Raw genomic sequence first — 27,914 nt, 5'->3', positions numbered from 1 at the left:
CACACCATTATTTTGAAAGCCTATGATCCAAGCTGATGTTTCATTGCAGTACTGAAGAATACATTGTGGTGCAGTACTGGGGGAATGCTGCACTGTCCTCTTGACCGTGCTGGTAGCTGAAGATTCTTCAACATTGTCTGGTAGTTCAGATGAACATTACGGATCTCCTGGCATTACTTTGGAATTCTTAGTGTCCTGGACAACATTCTTCTTTCAACCAATATCATTGACAGATGAACTGGTCATTTATTTTGTGTTTATTTGTGGGATGAATGTTGGCCTTGGTTCAGTGTTGCATAAATGAAAGTGTTAAGTACTGGAAATTCTCAGAAGGTCAGACAGCATCTGTGGAGAAAGAAACGGAGCAATGTCTCAGGTCGATGACCTTTCATTGGAATATTTTGTTCTTGTATTATTCTGTACATGTTTGCCTTTGAGTCAGACGTTCGTGAGTTCAAATCCCCTCCAGAGACCAGAATGCAGAAGCAAATTTAGTTAAATTTTCCAGTTCAGGACGAAAGCAGGAAATGACATGGATACAATCAGTGGCCTGGAAAAGAGTTTTTTCTAAAAAATGTTTTCATGGGGTGTGGGCATCGCTGGCAAAGCCAGTATTTATTGCGATCCCTAATTACCCTTGAGAAGGTGGTGGTGAGCCGCCCTCTTGAACTGCTGCAGTCCACTTGGTGTAGGTACACCCACAGTGCTGTAAGGAAGGGAGTTCCAGGATTTTTGACCCGGTGAAGGAACGGTGATATAGTTCCAAGTCAGATGGTGTGTGGCTTGAAGAGGAACTTGGAGATGCTGGTGTTTCCAAACATCTGCTGCCCTTGTCCTTCTAGGTGGTAGAGGTCGTGGGTTTAGAAGGTACTGTTGAAGGATGCTTGGTGAGTTGCCGCAGTACATCTTGTAGATGGTACACACTGTTGCCACTGTGCATCGGTGGTTGAAAGAGTGAATGTTTAAGGTGGTAGCAGGGGTGCCAATTAAATGACCTGCTTTGTCGTGGATGGTGTCGAGCTTCTTGAGTACTGTAGGAGCTGCACTCATCCAGGAAGTGGAGAATATCCCATCACACTCCTGACAGGTGCCTTGAGGTTAGGGAGGAAGACCTAAGTAGCAGTGGAAGAAAATGTTCCACGTATCTCTCAAAAAGGCAGCCATAGCCACACCCCATATGGGTTCCCATAGCAACACCATTTATTTGTTAGAAGTGAGGGGCGTCAAAAGAGAAGTTGTTCAATGTGCAAACAAGTTCAGCCATGATAAGGAGGGTGGTAGTGGACAGGGACTGCTTGGGGTCTCCTTGCAGAAGAGGCAGAGAGTTCTCAGCCCATCTGGGTGAAGGATAAGAGAGACTGGGTGACTGATGAAAAGGAAACCATTGGAGTCAGGAAATTGTTAAAGTGGCGGACGGCTTGGGAAGGGTTATGGATGTAGATGGGAAGAGATTAGTGTTGAGATTGGAAGAAAAATATTTTGTTGGACAAGAACTCGGCTGAAAGGATGGGTCAACCAAGGCAATCCTGTTTGGAGGTGGAGGTGGAAGTGGGCTGTGCGTGATTGGGGGACAGTGAAATTGGAGACCATGGCAGGAGCGATCTCCAGTGAAGATGAAGTCAGTAACATCCTGGGAAACTATGGTTCAATGTTCAGCGGTGGGGGTCATGATCCAAGTGGAGGGAGGAAGAAGTGCAGAGTTAGTGTTCAGTCCATGAAAGGTGGAGGTTGGTTCCACAAACAATAGCATCAGCATTTCATGATAATGTCAGGGTTGGACCTGATAGAATGGACTGCAGCAGCTTGAGTTTTTCTTTTGATGTATGAAATGGCTGCCACATTAGTCTGCATGAGTAACTCCATTTCAAACTCATTCATTGTGTGGGGGCACGATATTTTAACATGTTCAGACGTTACTAAAAGCAAGTGCTTGTAATATTAACCCTTACATGGTGCCGCATGACTTATATTGAGTGAGCCTTACACATGAAGCCAGAACTGCCATTTCCAGCACAATGCGTGGCAATGACAATATTTTGACAACAGCTTCCATTTCCTGGCAGCCTGCCCTGTGGTGTGAGGTTTCGCAATGTAAGTAAGGTATCAGGTTACCTGGGAGGATCGCACCTCTTTCAAAGGAGCACTCCTGCAGGAGTGAAGTTTTTCCAGGTAATTCTGTTTTTGTTTTGCACTCCTGCACAACTTGACCTCTGTGTACTTGTATTGCTAGCCTAAGGATTCTAGCAACAAACCATCAGCATAATACAGCTACATCTATGTAAATGGCATTTGCTACATTTGCATCTAAATTTGATATAATATTGTTTATCGCCACTTTTTCTTTTTCAAATAAGTGCACCTGCCATTTATATGCAGCAATACATGTTGGGCATTATGTCCTTAATGTTAATACTGTATACTGTATAATCACCAGTTTATGATTCAGTAGTTAATGCCTTCTGGTTAACTTAAGATTGATTAAATGGCAGTTTGCATTGGCGGGAAAATAGAAAGGCTTGCATTTATAAAGCACTTTTCACAACCTTAGGACATCTCAAAGGGCTTTACAGCCAGTGAAGTACTTTTGAAATGTGGTGTTGTAATGTGGTAGAACAGCAAGCTCCCACAAACAGTAATACCATAGGGGCAAGATAATCAGTTTTTAGCTATTAGTTGAGCGATAAAGAAAAATACATTTTCATTGAAATTCTGGATCATTTCAGGGATTTTTTTCAAGTTGGGAGCTGAAAGCAATCTGTTTCTCCCAAATTGCTGCACCTTTTCTTATTTACCTTGACATAATATGTTTTTTTTAATTAGGAAAATGATTTCAAAATAGGAATGAATTGTTTGCCTGTATTATCCCACACTTTCCCATTTCACATTTCTCCTACAATCGATCTTTACTGCCCATGTGCAAAGCCAACTCTCAATTGTGAAATGTGTTTCAGGTTGAAGCAGCCCCACTCTCTGTGCCAAGTTGGCCTGAAGCTGACTCCCAGAAGAAATTATGTTTTTTTTTTTACCTTGCTTGAGTTCTTTTTTAGTCACCGGACTAAAGTGAAAAGGAAATAAATAAAAAGAAATAATAACAAGGATGACTGTTATCAAGAGGAGATGACCCACCCGCTCCCACCTTTGAGTCATTAACCTTTGTTCCTCTGCGGATTCTGGTTAACAGACTGTTTTATCAACGTTGGACAATGTCAATAATGGACATTGTCTGATCGATGTTCGGTGAAATTGAAATCTCAGCTTTTGAAGTTTGTGGATTGAGTTTTAGAAAATAAGACTTGTTCCGCAATAAAATCTCATGTTGTATGGTGGGAGGAGCAGGTTAGAAGTTTGATTGTAGATAATGGTCACTCACTAATTGAAAATGTCCTGCTCTTTAAAGGCCTCCTTTGCTCTATCAGGTGATGTAAAAGATCCCATCACTGTTTTTGAAGAACAGGGGAGCTATCCCAGGACAACATTCATTTATCACTCAACCAACATTCCTTAAAAACAGGTTATTTGGTTATTGTTACATTGCTCTTTGTGGGAACTTGCAGTACACAAATTAGCTGCTGCATTTCCTACGTTACAACAGTTACTCCTCTTCAAAAGCAAGTCATTGGCTTGTCAAGCCTTTGAGACGTCCTGAAGCTTTCGAATGCAAGTTCTTTCTCTCAGTTTTCTCCTGATTGTGCCAGTGTAACAGTGAGAGAGCCTGAGAGGCAAACGCAAAAGCGAGAGAAGACTAACCTCCAGGAAAAGGGAACTTGGGAAGTTATGTTGTCTAGTTGCATGGATAGCTCAAGGCTTAGAGCTTCCTGTCATCTCTTTTCAACTGGGCTTTTCAATAAAGTTTAATTTTAGGTATTTGGGCAGGTTTATTTCTGGCTGTCCTGGGAAGATGATGGAATGAAAGACAAGATGAGATCCCTGCAATTTCAGAAGGACTCTTGGCTCTCCACATTTCACAGTTTTGAAATACGACCATGCACAACCATGCTCCTTCTAGCTAAGTCCGTTGTGTTGCTGGCTTGAAGAGGCCAGTCATGGTTGAAAGTCCCACTTGCTCATCACCCTTTCTGCTCATTAACTTACATTTGGCTTCCGATTCATCAACACTTATTATTCGCCTCTTCATGTTCGAATCCCTCCATGGCCTCATCCTGCCTATCTCAGTAACCTCCTCCTGTCTTACAACAATCGGAGAACCCTCTGTTCCTCCTATTTTAGTATCTTGTGTATTCCCCAATTCCTTTACCCTACCATTGCCACCCAGGCCTTCAGCTATCTATGCACTAGGGAGGGAATTCCCTCCCTAAACCTCTCCTCCTTTAAGCCACTTCCTAAAATTTACCAGTTTGACGAAGTTTCTAGGAAACTGTACACTCTGGGGAAGCTTGAAAGCAGCTTTTCAAATTTGACGGCCAGAATCTTCCATTCTGGAGTCTACGTTTGGTGGTGGGAGCTGAAGTCAGAGTGATTTCTGCTGGGGGTGGGGGAGGGGAGAGAGGGAGCAGGATGATGGACAGTGGTCAGATTATTGCTTGTGTATCTGTGTGGAGCGTGGTGAATCTTTTGGCGGGGTGGGGGGGTGGGTGCAGGAAGTCACCATCCCTGCCACTACCTCATGGGTTTGAAGGTCCGGGGGCCATATTTAACACCTGGACAGCCTTCATTAGCCCTTCCTCCTTTGCCCGGACACTGCTCCACCCTTCCCTACTAACCCTTCCTTCCTTCATTGGTCACCCTCTACACAACTTGGACTCCCAGTCTCAAGCATAGATTGGCATTTACAGATGCTTTCCAAAGAGAACAATGCAGCAACCATTAACGATGGAAGAAGCCTATCTCACCAGGTGCATCCCACTTGGTGCAGTTGTGAAAGTGAACATTTTAATTTCTCTCTGGCGGAGAGGTTATTTGGAGGGGGATCTTAATTCTGGCAAAGTGGTATTTTAATAAGCATGCATGACTTGCTGACGCATGCAAAAGGGCTTCCCGACATTATTCGTCAGAAAGTTCGACTGGGCCTTTAACGTCCCAAGAATCTAATTGCTAAAATTCATCCCACCGTCGGGAAACTGATTCTTGCCTCAAGCCAAATTAAATTCCCCCGCCCACCAAGCTTCCTGTTAGGACCGGAAGATTCCGCCCGTGGTGAAAAGCAATTGTTTATGTTATTGCCCAAAAAACTGATCAATCGATTTAATTCCTTTCAACTAAAATTCATGGTTACGTGTCAATCTGAAAATGTCATTTTGTTCAATCAGATTATCGTAGATTCACTTTGAAAGTATTTAGTTCCTTTTTAAAAACTACAATTTTTTAAATGTATTTTCTGAAGGGAGGAAATTTGGAGGGCTACTTGGAAATGGCTGGGAAGTGTTACTAGCTGAGATGCTCTTGCAGACAGCCAGCAAGATCATAGAGGGCTGAATGGCCTCCTTCTGTGCTGTAACTATTATATGAATGTTCTTTGTTTCAGTAAATAGTTTGTAGGTGAATTATGTGGGGTGACACTTGGAGCATATATGCTATTTTGGCATGTGGAACTTTTTGTTCTTAAGTCTCCCTCTTGTGAAGAGGCTCTGGAAACTTATTTTTGCTGAGGAATATTGATTGAAAGCACATTGTTGTCCTAGTTTACCCACGATCAAACTGGACCATTAGTCCTGACTCATCACATACACAAGAGGTCTGCTTGTGTTGGGTTAGTCAGGTTTTATTTTAGTTTTGCTATGGCCACTTTGATTCTGGGTACTTTACTCTGTGACTTTCCTAATGCCAAAAGCTTTTCAACACATATTACTAATAAAATAGTATATATCTCTATCTCTCACTCCCCATTCTACCCTCTATCGCCATCATCTCCTCCTTCTGTCTCCTCACTCTAGCTCTCGCCCTGTCATCTCATCTCGCTGTGTCTCATTCTTCTCTCTCTCTCTCTCTCGTGTTCTCACCGCCCCCCCCAACCCCATCACTCTATCTCCATCTCTGTCTCCCCGCCCCTCTCTCTTTCTGACTGCCTTGCTCGATCGCTCTCCTGCACACACAACTCTCCAGAGGAATTAAATCATGTGGTTTGTTTCTCTGACATTTTGCAATCCTCTCAGATCTAGAGTATTTAATGTGTCAGAATTTAATTATATGATTTTTTTGTAGACTTCCACTTTTAATCATTTCATCATGCCAAATTGACAAAAGGAATTAAACCACATCTCCCTCTTTGCCAGTACTTGATGTAAATAATCAAAATACGGATAAATCTGTATTTAGAATCATCGGATAGTGCAGCACTGAAGAAGGCCATTTGGCCCTTTGAGCCTGTGCCAGCTCTTTCAAAGTGCATAAGAGGTAGTCCCGCTCCTCCCGCTCTTTTCCCATGCCTGTGCCTGTTTTTCTCCTTCAATTCCTTTTAGAAAGCTACGATTAAATCTGTTTCCATCATGCTATCAGGCAGTACACTCCAAATCCTAACCACTTGTGCATAGAATTGGTAAGTGAAACAATGAGTACGTTGTAACCAGTTAAACTGGGTTATGGTGATGCTGCACTAGCCCCTCCCCCCATCCAGTAATGTTGAAATGAATGCAGTGTACCTGATTGAACCATTAACCCATCTTCTTTTATTTTCCTGACCTTTACTCTTGGTTTGCCAAGGCAACAAGTTGCTTTTGGCACACATTTGGTGTTTTGTTCAGCAACAGATGTGGATTAACACAAGTTTGATTTGAGGCTAGCTGTGGTAATTATTATCCAATAATTTTATCCAATGCGTAATATACCTTTAAGTAGAATGTTTGTTAAGGAAGATCACGTGATTTTTAATACCCATTAGGAGAGTAGCGTGGGCTACCTCTGTAGTTAGTAGTGTAGAGGTAGAGTTTGAAGTGAAAGCACACATGTAGTTGCTGCTGAGCACCTTTGTAAATAAACTAGAAGTTTTCCACCTAAGAAGTGTTTGCTGATCAACTCTATCAATAATACCAACTCGGACACCTCTCCCAACAAATTGGTGATGATAATCCACAGGGTCCAACAAACTGATGATGAGGATAAAACAAGTTTAACAGAAGAAATCAAGTGAAACAAAATCGGCACTGTACCTCGCACAGTTATTTTAAGTAGTAGTTTCATTCAAATTGAAGAAGTGATTCCCTCTCAGGATGCTGTGATTCAGAAGAATTGATCATTTCAATCCAAGCACGGACATTTGGTCTCATTATATTGAACACCTCACATTATTTTTCCAAGTGAACACAATTGTGGGGGAAGAGAAGAGGCGAGCGATCCTCTTAAGCACATATGGCAATAAAACCTTTGGCAAAATCAAAGTTTGATTGCACCCAGTGCCCCATTTTCGGAAAAACTTTGATGAATTGGTGGACCTTGTGAAGGGGTCATTATCTACCAAAGCCCTCAGTAATGATATAAAGGTTCAAGCTTGATTCAAGAAATAGAACCCCAGGGAGACAGTTGTATGCTATGTGGCAAGTTTGAAGCAATTAACGGAACATTGTGAGTTTGGTACATCTCTAAACGACATGCCCAGAGATAGTTTAATGAATGAGGATGCAATTCAGTAGAGATTGTTATCGGAAGCAAATTTGGATTTCAAGAAAGCGCTAGAGATAGCACTGGCCATGGAGAGTGTAGTAAGAGAGTCAAAAGCCACAGGGCATGCAAAATGGCAGTGTCCTCCACATCAGGCTGGAAACCCAACCAAAAAGGGCGCAAAAATGCAAGACTCAGCCGAGAAGCGGGAAACAGACCTGCTAGTTGGAGAATTTTTAAAAATGACTTAGCAATGAAAACAAGGAATAATTTCAATAGAGGTGGAAACAAGCAGCCTTTTAACGATTGGCAGTTTTAAAAAAATAGAATGTTTTTATTGTCATAAAAGTGGACACATAATGAGACAGTGCAAGGAAAGAGTTGAGGAAAGAGTCAAGTAGGCTTTCAAACAAAAGAAAAAACTCAGTGAGATCTACAATGTAGAAGAGCCTGAAACAACAAATTCAGACATTTACTCGTTATTTAATTTGAAGGATGGAAAGAACCAATATATGTAACAGTGAAAGTGAATGGTAGACCTGTTAGAATGGAGGTGGACACAGGAGCTTCCACTACAGTAATTGGGGAACATACCTTCAGATATCTGAATAATGGGGAACATTATTTAGAAGAAGTTTAGAAGAAATAACAGCCCAATTAAAAACATACGCGGGTGAGGGCATTCAAGTCAAAGGCATAATTAGGGTAACTGTCCATTATGGAAGCTAATCAGCAAAGCTTACCAGTGTTGGTGTAGAAAGGCAGAGGACCAAGCCTCCTCGGGCGAAATTGGCTAAAAGAAATCGATCTTGATTGATCACTGAGATTCCAAAAGGAAGTTGGAAGTGTTTTTGTTTTGAAAAAGGAGTGTGTAAGGACTCAACAATCTGAAAAAACATAGGCTGTCTTAAGCTAAAACAGGATAGAATAGCAGAAGGAACTCGAAGAGACAATTAATGACAGAGTTTGAGACGAGGTGAGCAACCTTTGAAATGAAAAAGAAAACCTGCTAAAAGACCTTCACACACTACAAGATCCCCTTGGGCCTAAATTTGTACCTCTGGAAAAGAAGGAAAAAAAAGAGAGAATTCAGCGCTTCTCTGAAAAAAACCAGGATGATTTGGCAGAGGAAACACAACAATGCTCAATTTTCCATGAGGCAGCAAACAAATACAAAAAAGAAGTGAAAGAGCTGAAGAATCAGCTAAATGAAGCTGAAGAGGCTTTGGAAGTGCAAGTCGCAGAATTTTCTAAGAAACAGACAGATGATGAAATTTTGGGAGACTCAACCACTAAACTCACTCAAGTCAAGCCTGCATTTAAGAGTAATCTGGCTAATATAGAAATTGAAAAGAAAGGCGTGATTAAAGTGAGCACTAGAAAGAAGACAACACATAGAAAGAAGACGCCAACACAAATAGACAAATAGGCTTTAATCCTGGCAGCAGATGAACATAATCTTTTACATAGGCCTGGCAATCAAATAGCAAAAGCCGATGCACTCAGTTGTTTGCCTTTACAAGAAAATGACAAGGACGTGCCAGTTCCCCAGGGACTTGTTTTATTGTTAAATTTCTTAAATTCCTTATCAGTATGTGCTCAGCAGATTATAGACTGGACAAGTCGGGATCCAGTCCTATCTCGAGTATGAGAACAAGTGCTTCATGGTTGGTCACAAGAGCCTGTATCTGATGAAATGTAATCGTACTTTAACCAGCCAGGATGGCATCTTATTGGGGGGAGCACAAGTGATAGTACTTCCTAAAGGTAAGGGAGCCACCTCTAATTGAACTACACAGCGCACATCCAGGAATATCTGGAATGAAGACCATATCTCACAGCTACCCATGTGGCCTGGGATGGATGGTGAAAGTGTTTAGTGAAGAATTGTGTGCAATGTCAGCAACTGCAAAAGTTGCCTTCAGCAGCTCTGTTACACCCTTGGGAGTGGCCAGGAAGGCTGTGGATATGATTACACATTTCATGGGAACAATGTTTCTGCTCATTGCTGATGCCCATTCAAGATAGATGGACATGTGAGGTGAAGTCACCAATGTCTTCTGCTACAATAGAGAAGCTGCGTCAAAGTTTTGCCATTAATGGACTATAGGAAGTGAATGCTGAGTTTCAATGGTTTATCAGCCTCAACAGAATCACTCGTGTAAAAGCTTCACCGTACCACCCTTCCTCAAATGGACTGGTTGAAAGGTCGGTTCAAACATTCAAGGCAGGCATGAAGATGCTAACTGGAGATTCCTTAGCAACCAAGCTAGCACGCTTTCTTTTCCATTATACGATCACCTCTCACACAACAACAGGTGTCACACCTGTGGAGTTATTGATGAAATGCTGTCTCAGGAAGAGATTGAACTTAATAATGCCAAATTTGGAGGGGAAGGTGGAAAGGAGTGAGGGAAGCCAGAAAAATAGACACGGCTGGCATAGTTGGTAGACTAAAGTTACTGTGGGAGAGACGGTATAAGTGAAAAACTTTAGAGAAGGACAAACGTAATTACTGGGTGAAATAAGTGGACCTCTATCTTACCACATAGAGGTGGAAGGCCTACTCATACAGAGACATATGGATCATCTAAGGAAGAGAGAAACAAATCACCAAGAATTGATCAGTGTTCATAACCAGATCAGCGTTTCTTGTTGAGAGAACAGGAATGTCTGATGTTCCTGTAAGAGTTGAGGATACAGAACTGCAAGTGCCCAATGAAGCACCTGATGTTCAGGCAACTCTGGAAAAGGAGGTTCCTGATAAAGCAACTGAAGCTGTAGAGCTGAGACGCCCTACTCACATAAGGAAACCCCCAGAAAGACTGAATTTGTAAATTACTTGCCTGTGTAAATATTTTGCTATCTTGAGAAAATAGTACTTGTAAATATAAAATGTATATCTGTGTAAAGGGGGAAGGATGTGGTAATTCTGGTTTTATCTAATGTGTAATATACCTTTTTAAGAATGTATGTTTGTTTGTTAAGGAAGATCACATGATCTTTAATACCCAATAGGAGAGTAGCACAGGCTACCTCCTGTAGATAGTTTGAAGTGAAAGCACACATGTGTAGTTGCTGCTAAGCATCTTTGTAAATAAATTAGAAGTTTTCCAACTAAAGAAGTGTTTGCTGATCAACTCTATCAATAGTACCAACTCAGCCACCTTTTACAACAAACTGGCGATGAGGATCCACAGGATCCAACACTAGCCTAACCTGATGGAATGGGAATCTCTCTCCCTGTTGGCATTTCTGCTCGAGATGACTTTGGCTAAATTCAATAATCCAGTTTCCTATAGTTAAGAAAGAAAGACTTGCATGTATATAGTGTCTTTTGTGACTTTGGGAGGTCCAAAAGAACTTTATAGGCAATTGTACTTTTGAAGTGTGGTCACTGTTGTGATGCAGGAGATATGTGTACATAGCAAAACCCCACAAAAGGCAATGTGATAATGTTCTCATAATCTTAGGTGTTAATACAGGACTAAATCCTCTTGAGACAAATTGGCACTAAAATGACAATCTGTAGTTTAAGGAGGGTAGATTACAGGGAGCTTCAAGTAGAATAAATTGGAGGCAGTACAGTGAAGGTTCACTAAATTGGTCCCTGGGACGAGGGGGTTGCCCTATGATGAGAGGCTGAATAAATTGGGATTATATTCTCTGGAGTTTAGAAGAATGAGGCATGATCTCATTGAAACCTACAAAATTCTGAAGGGGCTTAATAGGGTGGACGCTGAGATGTTGGTCAGGCAATCTAAAACACAGGGACACAGTCTCAGGATAAGGGGCTGATCATTTAAGACTGGGTTGAGGAGAAATTTCTTCACTCGGTTTGTTAATCTTTGTAATTCTCTACTCCAGAGGCTTGTGGATGCTCCACTGTTGAATACATTTAAGGCTGAGATGGACAGATTTTTGGTGTCTCAGAGGGATTAACTGATATGGGGAATGGGCAGGAAAATAGAGTTGAAGCCCAAGATCAGCCTGATTGTATTGAATGGCAGAGCAGGCTCGATGGACCATTAGGTCTACTCCTCCTGTTTCTTATGTTCTTATATAGAACGTATTAGCCAGTCCAACTGTCACATATATAGATTTAGGACCAAACATTAGGAGATGCTTTGGTATTCGGTATGGGTACAAGGAAGGCAAGCATATCCCAGCAATGCTTGGGCAGGAAGGTGATATGGAATGTGCTTTCCTCATTCTAATCTGTTCACTGCACCTCTTTCTGCCGACCCCTTCCCCGCTGCTACTATCTCAACATGGTCTCTTGGGCTGGCATCTACTTTGCTATTGGTAGTTAGAGATCTACCCTATGTAAACAAGCACTAAGCTATCTTTACATTATCATATCGATATGTCATAATCTTGCAGTTCCTGGCTGTTATTTGGCTAGGCTGTCAGGGGGTTGCACATGGAATAAATGCTCCTTGCATCAAATAAACAGTTGACATTTTTGTCCTTCATTTAACCAATTTTCTCCCAGTCCCCATACTTCAGCTTTGTGGGAAAATCTGGAGGTTTGGCTTGTTTCCAGTTTTCCAGTTCTAGGGCTGTTGGTAAGACAAAATCCAGGCTGTAATCTGAGCACGTGAGATGGATTCTTATCACAGATTGGCCTCTGCTCTACTCCACTTTGCCTCCAACTTGTGTCCAGATCTGATCTGGCTCAATCGCAGTTGTTGCTGAAGTGAATCACATTGGCCATTCAACTGCACAAAATGTACACGGTTCTTGATTCTGTGTGGCTTCTTTAGATTCTGGGGTTACCACACTTTGTTTAGGGCTAAGCCTCGGTGTGATCTTGGGTAATATTTAACAGTCTGAAGCCTCTGTTAAAATGGCAGAGAGAGAAATTTGATTGGAGTACATTGTGAAGAGTTAGATGACAACAGCTTGCGTTTACGTATTGCCTTTGATATAGTAACCGTCTGAAGGCTCTTCATTGGAGAATAATCAAACAAAATTTGACATCCAGCCACATAAGGAGATACTGGGGCAGATGGCCAAGGGTTAGGGCCAAGGGTTAGGCTTTAAGCAGCTTCTTGAAAGAGAAGAGAGGGAGGTGGAGAGGTTTACAGTGGGAGTTCCAGAAATTGGGGCCTAGGCAGCTAAAGGCACAGCTACCAATGGTGGAGTGATTAAAATTGGGATGCTTAAGGTGCTAGTATTAGAAGAGCACAGAGATCACAGGGGGTTGTGGGGTTGGAGGAGATTACAGAGATAGGGAGTTGCAGGTCCATGAAGGGATTTGAAAACAGGGATGTGAATTTTAAATTCAAACCGGGAGCCAATATAGGTCAGGGATGAAGCGTCAAAGGGATTCGATGTGGGTTAGGATAAGGGCAGCAAAGTTCTAATTTATGGAGGGTGCAAAGTGGGTGGCAAACAGGAGAGCAATGGAATAGTTGAATTTATATCCAAAAGTTTGGATGATGGACCTCAGCAGCAGATGAGCTGAAGCAAGGACAGAGGCAGGTGACGTTACGAAGGTGATAGAGAAGTTGGACTAGTGCTTCACTCAGTGCCCCATGTTCTCGTAAAGCCTCAAAGCATCCTGGTGAAGAAGCTAATGTTGAAGGACTCTTCCACATTTTTTGGCTGCTCCCTGTCTGCAACCATGCTCTGGGATTTCTTTCTGCCAATTTTCAGCTCAGACAGTCCGTCCTCATACTGCTTCCAATGATGGCCCTGAACAGCCCTGCTTCTGCCCCATAGCGTAGCTCAGTCAGTAAGCACTCTCACTTCTGTGTCAGAAGGCTGTAGGTTTGGCTCTCACTACAGAGACTTGAGCACAAACTCTAGTCCGGTCTTTTAAAATGTCCAGTCCAGTCTAGTCCAGTACTAAGGGAATGCATATTGTTGGTGCTGTCATCTTTCAGATGAGATGTTAACAAATACTGATGTGTCTCTCAGATGGCTGTAAAAGATGCCATGGTACTATTTTGAAGGGGAACATTGAGGATCGCCCTGGTGTCTAATGCAATATGCATCCTTCAACCAACATCACAAAAACAGATTATCTGACTGCTGTTTGTGGGAGCTTGCTGTGCACAAATTGGCTGCTGTATTTCCTGCATTGCAACAGTAAATGTTCTTTATTGACTGTGAAGCGCTTTGGGACATCTTAAAAGGTCGTGAAAGAAGCTATATAAATGCTTTTTTCTTTCAGACAGTTACTGTAGACAGCTGTGCCACAATGTTGATTTTTTTTTTTAAAAGGTCTGAATTTACTTTATTTCTCAGATTTAAAAGATGAGCTACCCTGGATACCCGCCCGGACCAGGGGGATACCCGCCCGGACCAGGGGGATACCCGTCAGCACCAGGGGGATACCCGCCTGCACCAGGAGGATACCCGCCAGCCCCAGGGGGATACCCGCCAGCCCCAGGGGGATACCCGTCAGCACCAGGGGGATACCCGTCAGCACCAGGGGGATACCCGCCTGCACCAGGTAAGTTGGCGTGGCTCAAATATGTCATGGTTTCCTGTGGGCTGTAAAAGATAGGAAGAAGAGGGTGATGTGTGGGGGCAGTGGGGGGAGGAGGTTGACAGTGACACCCTGTAGAAATCTCTGCAGGGTGCAAATTTTAAAGAAAGTACACCTCAAATAGACTGGTTTCCAAAAACTCTGAAGTACCTCAAATCACCCTCCAAGGAGCACCCAGCTGGGGACCGTGATTCATCATTCCTGAATTAGTTATTCTCTCGTCCATTCGACTCTTAAGTCAACCAGTGGACCATTTATTAACTACATGTAAATCCTAAGGAAAAACGTTGGGCATCCTGTAGTCAGTTCCTCCAGCACTGAATCCCAGTGGCTTTTTTTAATTTGACTCGCAATTTTGATTTAATGCTTCAAGAGCATTTTCTTTTTGCATCGTACAGTGGACTAATTTAATTCTGTCTTTCCGTTGCCTCATTTTAAAAAAATATCGATGAGCATTGGTGGCGTGCTAAAGACGTGCTACCCCAGGTTGAAGGAGTTACTGAATCCAATCCTTACACATTGATTGAAATGTCACACTCTCGAAGGGACCCAGAGATTGAGTTTTTTTTTCTCTCCAATGCAGTTAGCTGAATTTTAAGTTTGAGTTTAAAGGATGAAAATTTAAGCTGTGTTCCCCTCTGTCCCTGTGCAAATCCCTTCAGGCTGTATTCTACCCTGTCAGCATTCAGATCACCCTGGTCATAGTCACTAAGGACCACTTTTGTGATTAGGCAGCGTGCTATCAATCCTTATCCTACTTGACCTCACCATGACTTTTAACAAAATTGGCCATTCTGTTTATTTTCATCGTGTTTGGATCTGTGATTAAATTGATCAGCATTGATCATATCGAATGTCGGAGCAGGCTTGAAGGGCCGAATGGCCTACTCCTGCTCCTAGTTTCTATGTTTCCTTAACAATTTCAACATCTCCTCCAGCTATACATCCCCAACACATGCCCTTCATTTGTCTTCTCATCTTTCCATTCTCTGCCATGCAATTCCACACGTAGTACCAGAATCTTGCAGGACTTGACACTGAACTCTGGAGTCCTCTCACTAAACCACCTCAAATCCTACCTTTTTGATCATACCTTTCGTCACTTTCCCCAACACCACAATTCAACAATGTTATTGCCTCTGTGAAGCACTTTAAGATTATTTGCTATGTTAAAGAGGCTAAATAAATGGAGGTTGTTATAATGCAAAATGTTGTTTAAGTCATACATGGGAATCTTTAACATTCACCAGCGTAGGCAGTTAAGAGCCTCAGTCTTATCTACAGTGCTAAACTGCCAACAATGCAGTACTCCATCGGTATTGCACGTCAACAATGCAGCACTCCATCGGTATTGCACGTCAACAATGCAGCACTCCATCGGTATTGCACGTCAACAATGCAGCACTCCATCGGTATTGCACGTCAACAATGCAGCACTCCATCGGTATTGCATGTCAACAATGCAGCACTCCATCGGTATTGCATGTCAACAATGCAGCACTCCATCGGTATTGCATGTCAACAATGCAGCACTCCAACGGTATTGCATGTCAACAATGCAGCACTCCATCGGTATTGCATGTCAACAATGCAGCACTCTTGTCAGTATTTCACCCAGGTGTTCAAGGCTTGAAGCCACAGTTTTCTGACTCTGAAATGAGAAAACTGTCAAATGAACAAAGTTAGTTACACTGATATCTCCAAGAAGATTCTGGTAACCCTGTCCTTATGGCTACCGCAATCTTGAGCAGTGTTCCATTAAACTCTATAGTGTAAATAATCTAAGGTTTACTTCTGTGTGTATGGTGAAGCAACAGTTCCTACCTCTTTGCATCAGAATTAGACTTTGGGTTTGGTGATGAGCAATTCATTGAAAGAAATGCCCACTCTGGAATTTTCTTTCATTTCATTTGTCAGCTGTTAGTAGTACTGCCCAGTAAGGAGGCCAAGCCTTGGTGCCACTGGGGAAATGTGCCACTTTTCAATTGGCTTTTGGCTTTGTTTGTTTTGGTATAAACTGGGTGTACATAGACTTCTGTTGGTTAGTTCAGATCCAACTCCCTAACATTTTATATTCTCGAGCCTGATGTTGTCCAATCCACAAAACCATGCAGACTTTGATTGAGATTAGTATTGGCAAATTGGCAGAAAGACTGTGTGAAATCTTTGTCACAATAGAGATCTGTGTTTTCTGTTCTTTGCTGGTTCTCAGGGCTGGTGCGTGAGTATTAGGCACCGTCAACAAACCTTCAGCCTTGTGCCTCCCAGCCCCACAATTAACTTTCAAAATTTAATATTGTACAGGAGTATGAATAAAAACTCTGCATTTATAATTACAGATTTAAATTACATGAAAAAGGAAATTATTATACTGATTTGTACATTTTAATTGTTTTCATTGTTTCACGGGATATGTATTAGAAGAAATGCACATTATAATATGTAATATAGCCCACAGGATGTAATATTATGTGTTCCTGCAACAGTTACTGGATGATTTTATGTGCAATTTATGCAATAAATAATCATTATGATAGAGTGGGCTAGATTAGGTGGAGGCCTTGTGGCACAGTGGGTAGTGTCCCTACCTCTGGGACAGAAGCTCTGGGTTCAAGTCCCACTCCAGGAATTGATGGCTGCAGAAAATACGTTCACAACATTGGCAAACAGTTTGATTATCAGCCTGTAAATCCTTTAAATGCACCTGATGGCAGAGAGTGAGAGAGTTTCCTGGTCCAGCTGTACTGCAGAAGGCAACAGCAAACCACTGCAGTGCTTTGCCAGGTGTAATCATGGACCAATCCAATGGAAGTCCTTGGTTGCCAGCACCCTCTTAGGGCATGGTACCTGCAGGGAGAGGAGGACTGGATTAAAATACATTCTTTGAGATTATTTACTGATTCACTGTTTTGGAAAAGCCGTGTAGATGTACAAGTTTTTGAAACTGCTGCATAAGCAGAATGAGGAATATATGAAAATTTGGGAAAGACTGCAACATAAAAACATGGAAATCTATATGTGTGTCAGTATGTGTGAATGTACATCTAGACATTTCACTCCCATTGCTGAAATCTGTTTGTTTATTGATGTAATTCCAAGGATAGTTCCTTCAGTTCTTTGCCACTCTGGGCAAATGCCTAGTTTGCCAAGTGGTTGCACCGGCCCTGATGGTTTCTGTGGCTTCTTGCTTCATTTCAGGTGCTAATCCCTGGGGTCCCAATCCTGCTAATCCAACTCTACCCATCGGACTAGATGTTTTTGGAAACATGTCTGCTCAGGCCAATCCCTCCAATTTGACAGGAATGGTAAGTTTATACACATATAAGAACGTGTCGTTAGTATTCTGTTATAAACCTAGAACAGCTAAAATAAAGTTACAAATGCTGGCAATACTCAGCAAGCCTGGCAGGATTGGTGGATAGAGAAACAGAGTTTTTGTTTCAACCTGAAATGTTAATTCTGTTTCTCTCTTCACAGATACTCCCTGACCTACTGAGCGTTTCCAGCATGTTGTGTTCTCATTTTAGATTCCCAGCGTATCTTCATTTTGTAAAATCAAACTGTGATGAGCCAAAGTTTCTGATCCTTCTGTGCAATATATTCCTGAAGCGTAATCCATTTCAGGCTCCTGTTGTATTATGGAGCTCATTGTCATGGGAACGTAGCTCTTTGGAGCTGGAAGGAGGCCATTCAGCCCTTCCAGCCTGTTCCGCCATTCAATAAGATCATGACTAATCTGGTTGTGGTCTCGAATCCACTTTGCCGTCTGCGCCCCCATGACCCCTGAATCCATTGTCTATTAAAAATCTGTTTTGAATTTAAAGTTTGAATTCTGAACTTTGGGAATACGTTTGTGATTTTCTATAGGCAGGGAATTCCTGCTTATGTGTGAGTGGACAGTGGGGGGAAAGAAGCAAACCTGTGGGATAAAGCAACTCCTTCTGACACCCCAGCCTCAGCCAGCGTCACTTATAGGCAGGTCACCTGCCTTTCCTCTTGGTCATGTTTTCACAGGAAAATCTGTGTTCCAAGGGGCCTGTAAACATGGGATAGGAGATGGGGAGGGGAGTGAGGGAGCTGGAAAATGGTGAGGGTGGAGTGCCTACTGCCTTCCCATCACCATGTCATTCTGTCAGTGGCAGAGTAGATGGCGGAAGCTTTCTTGTCCAAGGGCTAATTGTCCCAATTAAGTGTCCATTTAAGGGGATCGACCCACCACCATTGGCATTTTACCAGTGGTGGGTTGGGGTGGGGGAGGGTCTTTCTACTGCATGGGGAGAACACTCGGTGAACCCTGTTAGACTGGGAGTAGGGACACGGATTTGTTTGGGCGTTGTCCTAATCAGGCACTCTGCAGCAGCAGCTGCCCCCATAGCAACACCTCTCTTGCCCTCACCAACAACACCCCCTCACCAGGGCCTGCTGGACTGCCCCAGCGACCCCTGACCCCACTTACCTTGCTGCGAGGGTGATGCCCATCGCTCTCCTGTCAACCAGGTGCAATCCTGGCAGCGGCCACCACTCCCTGGTGGCACTTGCTAGAACTGAAGAGCCGCAGCCCCCCAAATTGCCTGACAGCTCATGGAGGTGGGATCTCATTCTTTAAAGGGACGGGAGCTCTGATGGCAGCTCGCTAGCGGAGCGATGGGCCTATGATCTGGCCGGGAATCCCCCTAAACGGCCGAGGTGAGATTCCAGCCAGCTTTCCAGCCAACAGGACAAAATCCTGGTGGCAGCAGGACTGAAAAAAGGGCAACAAATTATTGAAAGGGGGTAAAAGAAGTTTTTAAATGAAAAATGCTGATTCCTTGAGGTTGCATGGAACAAAGAAACTGGATATTCAGATCAACTAGTCTTTGCTAGTGTTGAAATTGCACACAAATTTCCTCCCTTTTTACCACCTCATCTCAGCTTTTCAGCAAACCTTTCTATTCCCTTTTCTCATGCACTTGTCATTGTTTATTTTTGAAAGCACTTTCATTATTTGCCTCAGCTACTTCCTAGCATAACGAGTTTCACATTCCACCCCGCCTATTTCCCGTTTTAGACCTAACCGTCTTGTATTTATGGCCCCTAGGTTTGGATCCTCCCTACAGGTTGAAACACTCTCTCCACGGCTACTCTGTCCAGTCCATTTGCAATTTTAAAGATCCCTGTCAGGTGGTTTGTTTATCTGCACTGTGGTTTGTGTCGGAAGATTAACCCTATCTAGCCTGTCTATGTGCAACACTGGGATGTTGGGGGAACCATGGGTTTCTGTTGGCATCAGCTTGATGGGCCGAATGGCCCTTTTCTTCCATACTTAAAGGACAATGGAAGCCTAGGGAAATAATTTACACTCAGCACTTCACTAGTGTACACAAGGGGGAAAATAGATAAAATATATTCGTTAACCAGCATAAAATAGTAAATAGAATACAGGTGAGGAAAGTCATTCAGTCTGTTTTAGTATTTTCATCTGGAAACACATTCTAACAATTCTCTCATAGCAGAATCCACTGTTCATTATACAACTCCATATTTACCCTCTACAAGCCTCTATAAACATTCACTTCATGTGTTGATTAAAGTGGAACTACAGACTGCCTAGGGAACCAATACAAATATCCAGAACTCCAGCAAAACACACAGGTTGATAGAGGGGATGGGGTTTTTGCCGCCAGCTGGAGAGCAGGTGACAGCCCCATATCGCCCCTTTTCGGGAAGGCCTGATGAATTAAGTGCCAATCAGGTGCTTAACTGATCAAGGACTATGGGGGCAGAAGAATAGACAATAGCTCGAGTTATAGAATACATTCTAAAATGGAGGAAATTAATGCGACTGCCTCCCAATGCTTTTCACTCATGCTTGCCATAGAAATTGGCTTTCATTATGCATAATAAAGATAACCTTTTTGGAAAACTGAAGATGTAAAGCAACCTAATTCAGAGCTATTTTGACACTACTGCACCACCTTTGTGGTGGAGCCATCTTAATGGACTCTGGTAAAGACAAGAGTCATTGAGACTCAGTGGTTGGAAGATGGGCATCAACACACAGACAAGTATAATCATATACCCAGACTTGGTGCAGTCTGTAGGAAATTGTAATGCCCTTTATCACTAGTTTTGAATCAGAGCATGTTTGGACCTTGCTCAAGGAAGTTAACTTTTATGGAAGGCATGAATAAATAACATTGGGAGGAAATCTCATCTATTTTCTTTGCTTTAGAATGTTCCAATTGTATTCTTTAACACAAGATGTTTCCTACTCCTTATTTGAAGGTCTGTAGCGAATCCACAGTCACTGCCATTACTGACCAGTCTCTTCCAGAGGCGATGAGTCACTCCAGAAAAGAAGCACTCCGTCATCTGAACCAAATGTAGGCTTTTGCAGCCCCTAATAATGCCCCCTATTCTGCCCCTACCAAACTCAAATAACACCGCAATGTGGTTGCCCTCTGAACAAGGGCAATTAGGGATGGGCAATAAATGTTGGCCCAGCCAGCGCTGCCCACATCCCATAAACAAATGAAAAAAAACCTGTCCATTTGGGCAGAGTGTAATCTCATCATTATTTAAATAGCCACAAATATTTGGGATGGAGATCATGGAGTTGGCTTTTATTTTTGGAGTATGTTTCGAAAAGACCACAAAATGATGCATTGCAACTTGGATCTTTTTAAACCAACCAAAAAACACCATGATGGCAAACAGTACCATTTGGGCTAAACTATCAAACAACTTTATTCAGAAGTAAAAGTATGCTAAAGCAAAATTTGCGGTTGCTCTGCACTCCTTGGTCCAGAATCACTTCCCCCAACACCAGATCTAGCCTTAATATCTGTAAAGACAACACTGATTTTGACTTCTGCTCCCAACTCAGTGTTTGGCACCATGAGAGATTGACAAGTTAGATATGAAGCTGACGGCAATTAGTTTTACTTGAGCAAAATTGGAATGAAATAAGAATCAAAATTGTGATTTAACATCCACAAATCTTAACAGTGTTGTCTTCTGTTCTGTTTAGGTTGACAGCCTATCGAACGTGTTAAAACCACATATTTCTGGACCTCCCAATTTTGGGCCTGGGGGATTTGGAGCACCTCCCAATCAGCAGCCAACTCAATATGGAATGTATCCACAAGGCCAAGGAAGTCAGCCTGGCGCTCCCTCGTACAATCCAGGATATCCTGGTTCTAACCCAGGGTTTCCGACATCCTCAGGCCCGACAGCGAGCTACCCCTCGGGCCCGACAGCGAGCTACCCCTCGGGCCCGACAGCGAGCTACCCCTCGGGCCCAACACCAGGCTACGGGGCTAGTCCATCTCAAGGTTATACCTCCAACTCTTCAGGTGGTGCAAATGTAACTCCCTCTGTAGCACCAGTAAAGGTATGGGAGATGGTTCATTACATGAATTAGAGTAAACTTGCTTTATCTGCTAAAGTTTAAGATTTGCTAAATCCAATAAACGAGTTTGTGCCTGAACAACATAAAACTAAAGTGATTCGCCAAACAGCTTTCAGCAAAGATGTTCTGGAGTAGTCAAAGTGGGCTAGAAAGTAGAGTAACAGTGGGCAAGACAGCGATGGGGGAGGGGGGTGAAGTGCATTTAGGCAGGCATTGAATATAGTGTGCAGGGGACATGGATGTGTGCAGCATTGGGGGCAGTGTCAATGAACGTGTCAAGATCCTTATCCATCCTCAGTTGCCCCAGGCAACACTGGCAGAACCCAAACTTTTTAAGGTTAAAAGCAAAATATTGCAGATGCTGGAAATCTGAAACAAAAACAAAAATAGCTGGAAAATCTCAGCAGATCTGACAGCACCTGCGGAGAGGAACACGGTTAACGTTTCGAGTCCGTATGACTCTTCAACAGAACTAAGAAATATAGAAATGAGGTGAAATATAAGCTGGTTGAGGGGGGTGGGACAGGTGGAGCTGGATAGAGGGTCAGTGATAGGTGGAGGCAAAGAAGAGATTGCCAAGGATGTCATAGACAAAAGGACAAAGGGGTGTCGACAGTGATATTAGCTATGGAATGTGCTAATAGGTGACATTAAGGGTAGAAAGCAGGACGAGCAAGGTACAGATAGCCCTAGTGGGGGTGGGGGAAGGGATCGAAATGGGCCTCCCTCTGGACCATGACCCCACCACTGAACATCAAACCATTGTTTCCAGGACTGTCACTGACCTTATCTCCTCTGGGGATCTTCCGTCCACAGCTTCCAACCTCATGGTCTCCCAACCTCGGACGGCCTGCTTCTACCTCCTACCCAAAATCCACAAACAGGACTGTCCTGGCAGACTGATCGTGTCAGCCTGTTCCTGCCCCACGGAACTCATTTCTTGCTATCTTGACTCCATTCTCTCTCCCCTTGTCCAGCCTCTTCCCACCTACATCCGTAATTCCTCTGACACCCTACATCATATCAACAATTTATAGTTCCCTGGCCCCAACTGCCTCCTCTTCATCATGGATGTCCAATCCCTCTACACCTCCATCCCCCACCGGGATGGACTCCGCTTCTTCCTCGAACAGAGGCCCGAACAATCCCCATCCACCACTACTCTCCTCCGTCTGGCTGAACTTGTTCTCTCACTGAACAATTTCTCCTTAAACTCCTCTCACTTCCTCCAAATAAAAGGTGTGGCTATGGGTACCCGCATGGGCCCCAGTTATGCCTGTCTCTTTATGGGATATGTAGAACATTCCTTGTTCCAGTCCTACTCTGGCCCCCTCCCACAACTCTTTCTCCGGTACATCGATGATTACTTCGGTGCTGCTTCATGCTCTCGTCTGGACTTGGAAAAATTTATCAACTTTGCTTCCAATTTCCACCCCTCCATCATTTTCACATGGTCCATCTCTGACACTTCCCTTCCCTTCCTTGACCTCTCTGTCTCAATCTCTGGTGATAGACTGTCCACCAATATTCACTACAAGCCTACCGACTCCCACAGCTATCTCGACTACAGCTCCTCATACCCCGCTTCCTGTAAGGACTCCATCCCATTCTCTCAGTTCCTTCGCCTCCGTCGCATCTATTCCGATGATGCCAATTTTCAAAACCGTTCCTCTGACATGTCTTCTGGCTTCCTTAACCGAGGTTTTCCACCCACAGTGGTTGACAGGGCCCTCAACCGTGTCCAGCCCATCTCCCGCGCATCCACCCTCACACCTTCCTCTCCCTCCCAGAACCATGATAGGGTCCCCCTTATCCTCACTTATCACCCCACCAGCCTCCCCATACAAAGGATCATCCTCCGCCATTTCCGCCAACTCCAGCATGATGCCCCCACCAAAGACATCTTCCCTTCAGCCCCCCCCCCCCACCAGCCACACACCCACCCACCCACCCGCACCCCTCCCTGTCGGCATTCCATAGGGACCATTCGCTTGGGACACCCTGGTCCATTCCTCCATCACCCCCTACACCTCAACCCCCTCCCACGGCACCTTCCCATGCAACCGCAGAAGGTGCAATACCTGCCCCTTTATTTCCCCCCTCCTCACCGTCCAAGGGCCCAAACACTCCTTTCAAGTGAAGCAGCATTTCACTTGCACTTCCCTCAATTTAGTCTACTGCATTCGCTGCTCCCAATGCAGTTTCCTCTACTTTGGAGAGACCAAACGCAGACTGGGTGACTGCTTTGAGGAACACCTTTGGTCTGTCCGCAAACATTATCCAGACCTCCTGTCGCTTGCCATTTCAACACTCCACCCTGCTCTCATGCCCACATGTCCATCCTTGGCTTGCTGCAATGTTCCACTGAAGCTCAACGCAAACTGGAGGAACAGCACCTCATCTTCCGATTAGGCACTTTACAGCCTTCCGGACTTAACATTGAGTTCAACAACTTCAGATCATGAACTCTCTCCTTCATCCCCACCCCCTTTCTGATCCCCCTTTTTCCAACAATTTATACTTTTTTGATACATGTATATATTTTTTTAATATATATTTTTCTTTTCCTACCCATTTCTATTATTTTTAAATGTATTTCCATTCATCGTTTTATCTCTACCTTTTAGCCTATTTTGATCCCCTCCCCCACCCCACCCCCACTAGGGCTATCTGTACCTTGCTCATCCTGCTTTCTACCCTTAATGTCCCCATTAGCACATTCCTCAGCTAATATCACCACCATCAACACCCCTTTGTCCTTTTGTCTATGACATCTTTGGTAATCTCTTCTTTGCCTCCACCTATCACTGGCCCTCTATCCAGCTCTACCTGTCCCACCCCCCTCCAGCAGCTTATATTTCATCTCATTTCTATTTTCCTTAGTTCTGTTGAAGAGTCATACGGACTCGAAACGTTAACTGTGTTCTTCTCCGCAGATGCTGTCAGACCTGCTGAGATTTTCCAGCTATTTTTGTTTTTGTTCCAGACTTAAGGTTGAAGCCCAAGAGAAATCTCCCTCGCTCAGCCAAAGAAAACATGTGGCTGTTTTCTAAATGGCCTGTTCTCTGTAGTCTGGCTATCCTCGCTGCTTTTACAGCAGAAGTCAAATTTATTGCCTTTTTTTCCTAAGGTCTAACTCAATCGAACGTTTTGTTTCGTTCACAAGCTATCATTGCAGCCACCTTTGCAATGATTCCGAGCTGTGTTCATAGTTCTGTCCTGCTCCACATCTGTGATCAAACAGGATTGTTGTGAATGTGATAACTCATATTACTTAAGATAATGGCTACTTTCTACATGAAACAGCAACTTGCTTAAGCCGATGGAAAATATCCTAATTTTCTATTTAAATGTTGTTTGGCATTTTACACCCAGGTTTTCTCAGAATTTGAGGTAAGCTTTACAGCCTTTTGGAATTGTCTCCCTCAGGTAACTGCATGCGATTCTGTGTTAGGTCAATGATTTTTATAGATAGATACCCTCAGTTACAATACATTAATCTCTAGAAGTTTTTTTTTCAACTAGCCCAAAATCAAAATACTGAAAATCTGAAATAGAATCCTTTCAAAAGAATGTCATAGGTGTCATCAACAGGTTCGTTGAAAAGAACTAAGAGCAGAAAATACTGGAAGTATCCAGCAGGTCAGGCAGAATCTGTTGAGAAAGAAATTGTGTTAATTTTTCAGATTGATGACCTTTCATCTAGAAGAGAGTATGTTTTGCTGCAAGTGATCTTTTAACGTGTTCATTGAGGCATTTGTGTGAAAAGCATTCAGATGTATTCGCTTTTTAGAAAAGAAATGCACAATATATTACAGTGGTGTAATGGTACTATCACTGGACTAGTAATCCAGAGGCCCTGGTTCTAACCCCACCATGTCAACTAGTGGAATTTCAATTCAATTAATAAAAGAAATTTTGGAATATAAAGTCTCAGTAATGGTGGCCGTGATAGCTATCATCAATTATTGTAAAAACTCATCAGGCTCATTAATGTCCTCTAGGGAAGGAAATCTGCCTCCTTACCTGATCTGGATTACATGTGACTCTGGACCACAGCAATGTGGTTGACTCTTAACTGCCCTCTGAAAGAGCAGTTGGGGATGGGCAACAAATGCTGGCCTTGTCAGCAGTGCTCACATCCCATGAAAGAATAAAGAAGAAAATGTATGTTATATTCAAATTCAGATGGCCGAAATGAGATTTGATTCCTTGTTTTTTTTATATATCGCTGGGTCCAAACCTCATTTTATCCAAATTCCGGCCACTTAATGGGGAAGCATCAGTTTAGCCAATTGGATTTGAAATAATTTCAAACCTTGCCCACCTTGTAGGGTGTTGTGGCCACCTTGACTTCCACAGTGAATGGGGGCCAAAAACATAAAGCTGCATATATCCCCAATGGCAATGTTGGTTTAGTCAGTGAGTAGTTCAACCACACAGACCAGAGAGGTTCTTTGGCCTATGTTAGATTAACTGATCTCAGTCAGGTTGGCCATAGGCAGGAGATGAGGCAATTGAGCTCCCACTGTCCGTTAGTATAGAAGGGTGACAGGTGAACAGGCTTCCCTTGTTGCTCATCCCTATCTGAAGACGCCGTACAGGAGCAGGATTGGGCTAAGCTGTGATGCCAATGTCTTTATCACTTGTCTGACTGTTGAGTTCTTTAAGGGGGATATAATGAATGGCTCATATGGAACTATCCCTTGAGACAGAGTAATTGCTTTCAGGAAAGGATAAAATTGGCAGAGGGGATGAGGGGGTGGTGGTGGGCAATTGGGGGATGATAGTGGAATGGGAGCTATAAATTGACAGTGCCATCAACATGTGTTCAAAAGTAAGCCAAAAATTTCCCATCCCATTTTTTCTAAAACATTATGTGCCAATGTTTAAAAGTATTTATGATTGAAACAATTATTAGTTGGCAATATTTAAGAAAAAATAAGGCACTTGGCTGCATGTTATACCGATGTGTAGTGTCCTGGCTTCTGTCTGCATGTTGGCTGTCAGTGGCATTTGCATTGCTACAAATCATTGCACGGCAAATAATCATCACATTTATTAAATATAGTGATTTGGATGTTCCAAATCGTTCCTGATTACTTTTGAAAATCAGTTGACTAGGGAGGAAAGAATTTCTCAGTGAGTGAATGTGGACAACGTGAATCCACGTGAATTGTCGCTCTTGACTCTGCCCCCCCGCCCTCTCACATCTTGGAACTCTTTACACACACACTGCAATATTTTTCATCCCTGAGTACAAAAGCTAGTTAAAGTTAATTCCGCCCTTGTGCCAGAACTGAGGAACACGGGAATAAGGGGAGGCCATTTAGCTCCTCCATCCTGTCCCACTATTGAATGTGACATTGGCTGATCTGCAACTTAACTCCGTATATGTGCATTTGCCCCATAACCCTTGATACTTTCAGCTAACAAAAATCTATCTATCTCAGATTTAAAATTAACAATTGATTGAACTTCAGTTGTCAATTTATGGAGGAAAGTTGCAATTTTCTACCACTCTTTGTGCATGTAGAAAAGTTTCCTAATTTCACACCTGCAAGGTTTGGCTCTTAATTTTTAGACCATGTACCCTAGTCCTAGACTCTCCAGCCAGAGGAAATAATTTCTCACCTTCTACCTTATTTGTTCCCCTTAATATCTTGAACACCTTGATTAATCACCCAGTAACCTTCTAAAGGAATTATTATTTTAGTAAATCTGTGTTGCACTCACTTAAAGGCCAATGTATCCTTCCTTAAGTGTGGTGCTCGGAACTGAATGCAATACTCCAGGGAAGGTTCTGATTGCAACCTGGTGATTGCACACCAGCTCTAACGCTCGAGTACAGAACTGAGATGAGTAAAGCTTTGCTTAATGAGTGGGTGTTTAAATTTCCCAATCTGAATTGGTACATTAACAGCCATTACAATGCAAGGATGTTTGAGTGAATGGTCAATGAGACTTAATGAATTTGAGAACTTTAACCCATGGTACACCAGGTGATGACAAAGTGATGCACACACTTGTCTACAATGTTGTCATCAGGTTTGCCTACCTGCCATCTTACCTGGAAAAGTAATTGGTGCATGACTGAGACCCAAAGAGGAATAGTTCTTACTGGTTATGAATTGTTTAGCTGACAAATATCTTGTGGTCTTTAGCTTGTGAACCGGGCGACTCTAAGAGATGCTGCAGGATTCGATGCCCTGAGGGATGCTGAAGTTCTAAGGAAAGCTATGAAAGGATTTGGTGAGTGAATCTAAATTTGTTTTTATTTAAATTAAGTTTTCTCATTCTGGTAGAAACTGAGAAACTATTCTGCATTGGCAGCTCGGGGCTGGAAAGAGAAGACATCAAGGCATGATGGTGGTTCCTCCTCACTGCTTTTTAATGATCCCTGCTGGGAAGTGCACATGTGTAGACATTGGGTTAGGTGTGATGCCCTCCATGGTTGATGAAATGTTTATAATT

At 43.1% G+C, this 27,914-nt stretch overlaps 1 protein-coding gene across 1 annotated transcript in view; it reads left to right on the top strand.

Moving 5' to 3' along the window:
* The window catches only part of LOC121270762 (annexin A4-like), a 75,466-nt gene that overhangs the window by 8,438 nt on the left and 39,114 nt on the right, over window positions 1-27,914 (top strand). The window contains exons 2-5 of the mRNA XM_041176173.1: window positions 13,807-14,014; window positions 17,249-17,355; window positions 21,060-21,422; window positions 27,605-27,692. Of these exons, the coding sequence (XP_041032107.1) occupies window positions 13,816-14,014; window positions 17,249-17,355; window positions 21,060-21,422; window positions 27,605-27,692 (757 nt within the window). The 5' untranslated portion in view covers window positions 13,807-13,815. The remainder of the gene's footprint in view (window positions 1-13,806; window positions 14,015-17,248; window positions 17,356-21,059; window positions 21,423-27,604; window positions 27,693-27,914) is intronic.

The sequence above is a fragment of the Carcharodon carcharias genome, chromosome 28 (assembly GCF_017639515.1).
Source record: "Carcharodon carcharias isolate sCarCar2 chromosome 28, sCarCar2.pri, whole genome shotgun sequence".
Lineage (NCBI taxonomy): Eukaryota > Metazoa > Chordata > Chondrichthyes > Lamniformes > Lamnidae > Carcharodon > Carcharodon carcharias.
The sequence above is the reverse complement of the archived record's forward strand: the minus strand, read 5'-3'. Positions and strand labels throughout refer to the sequence as shown.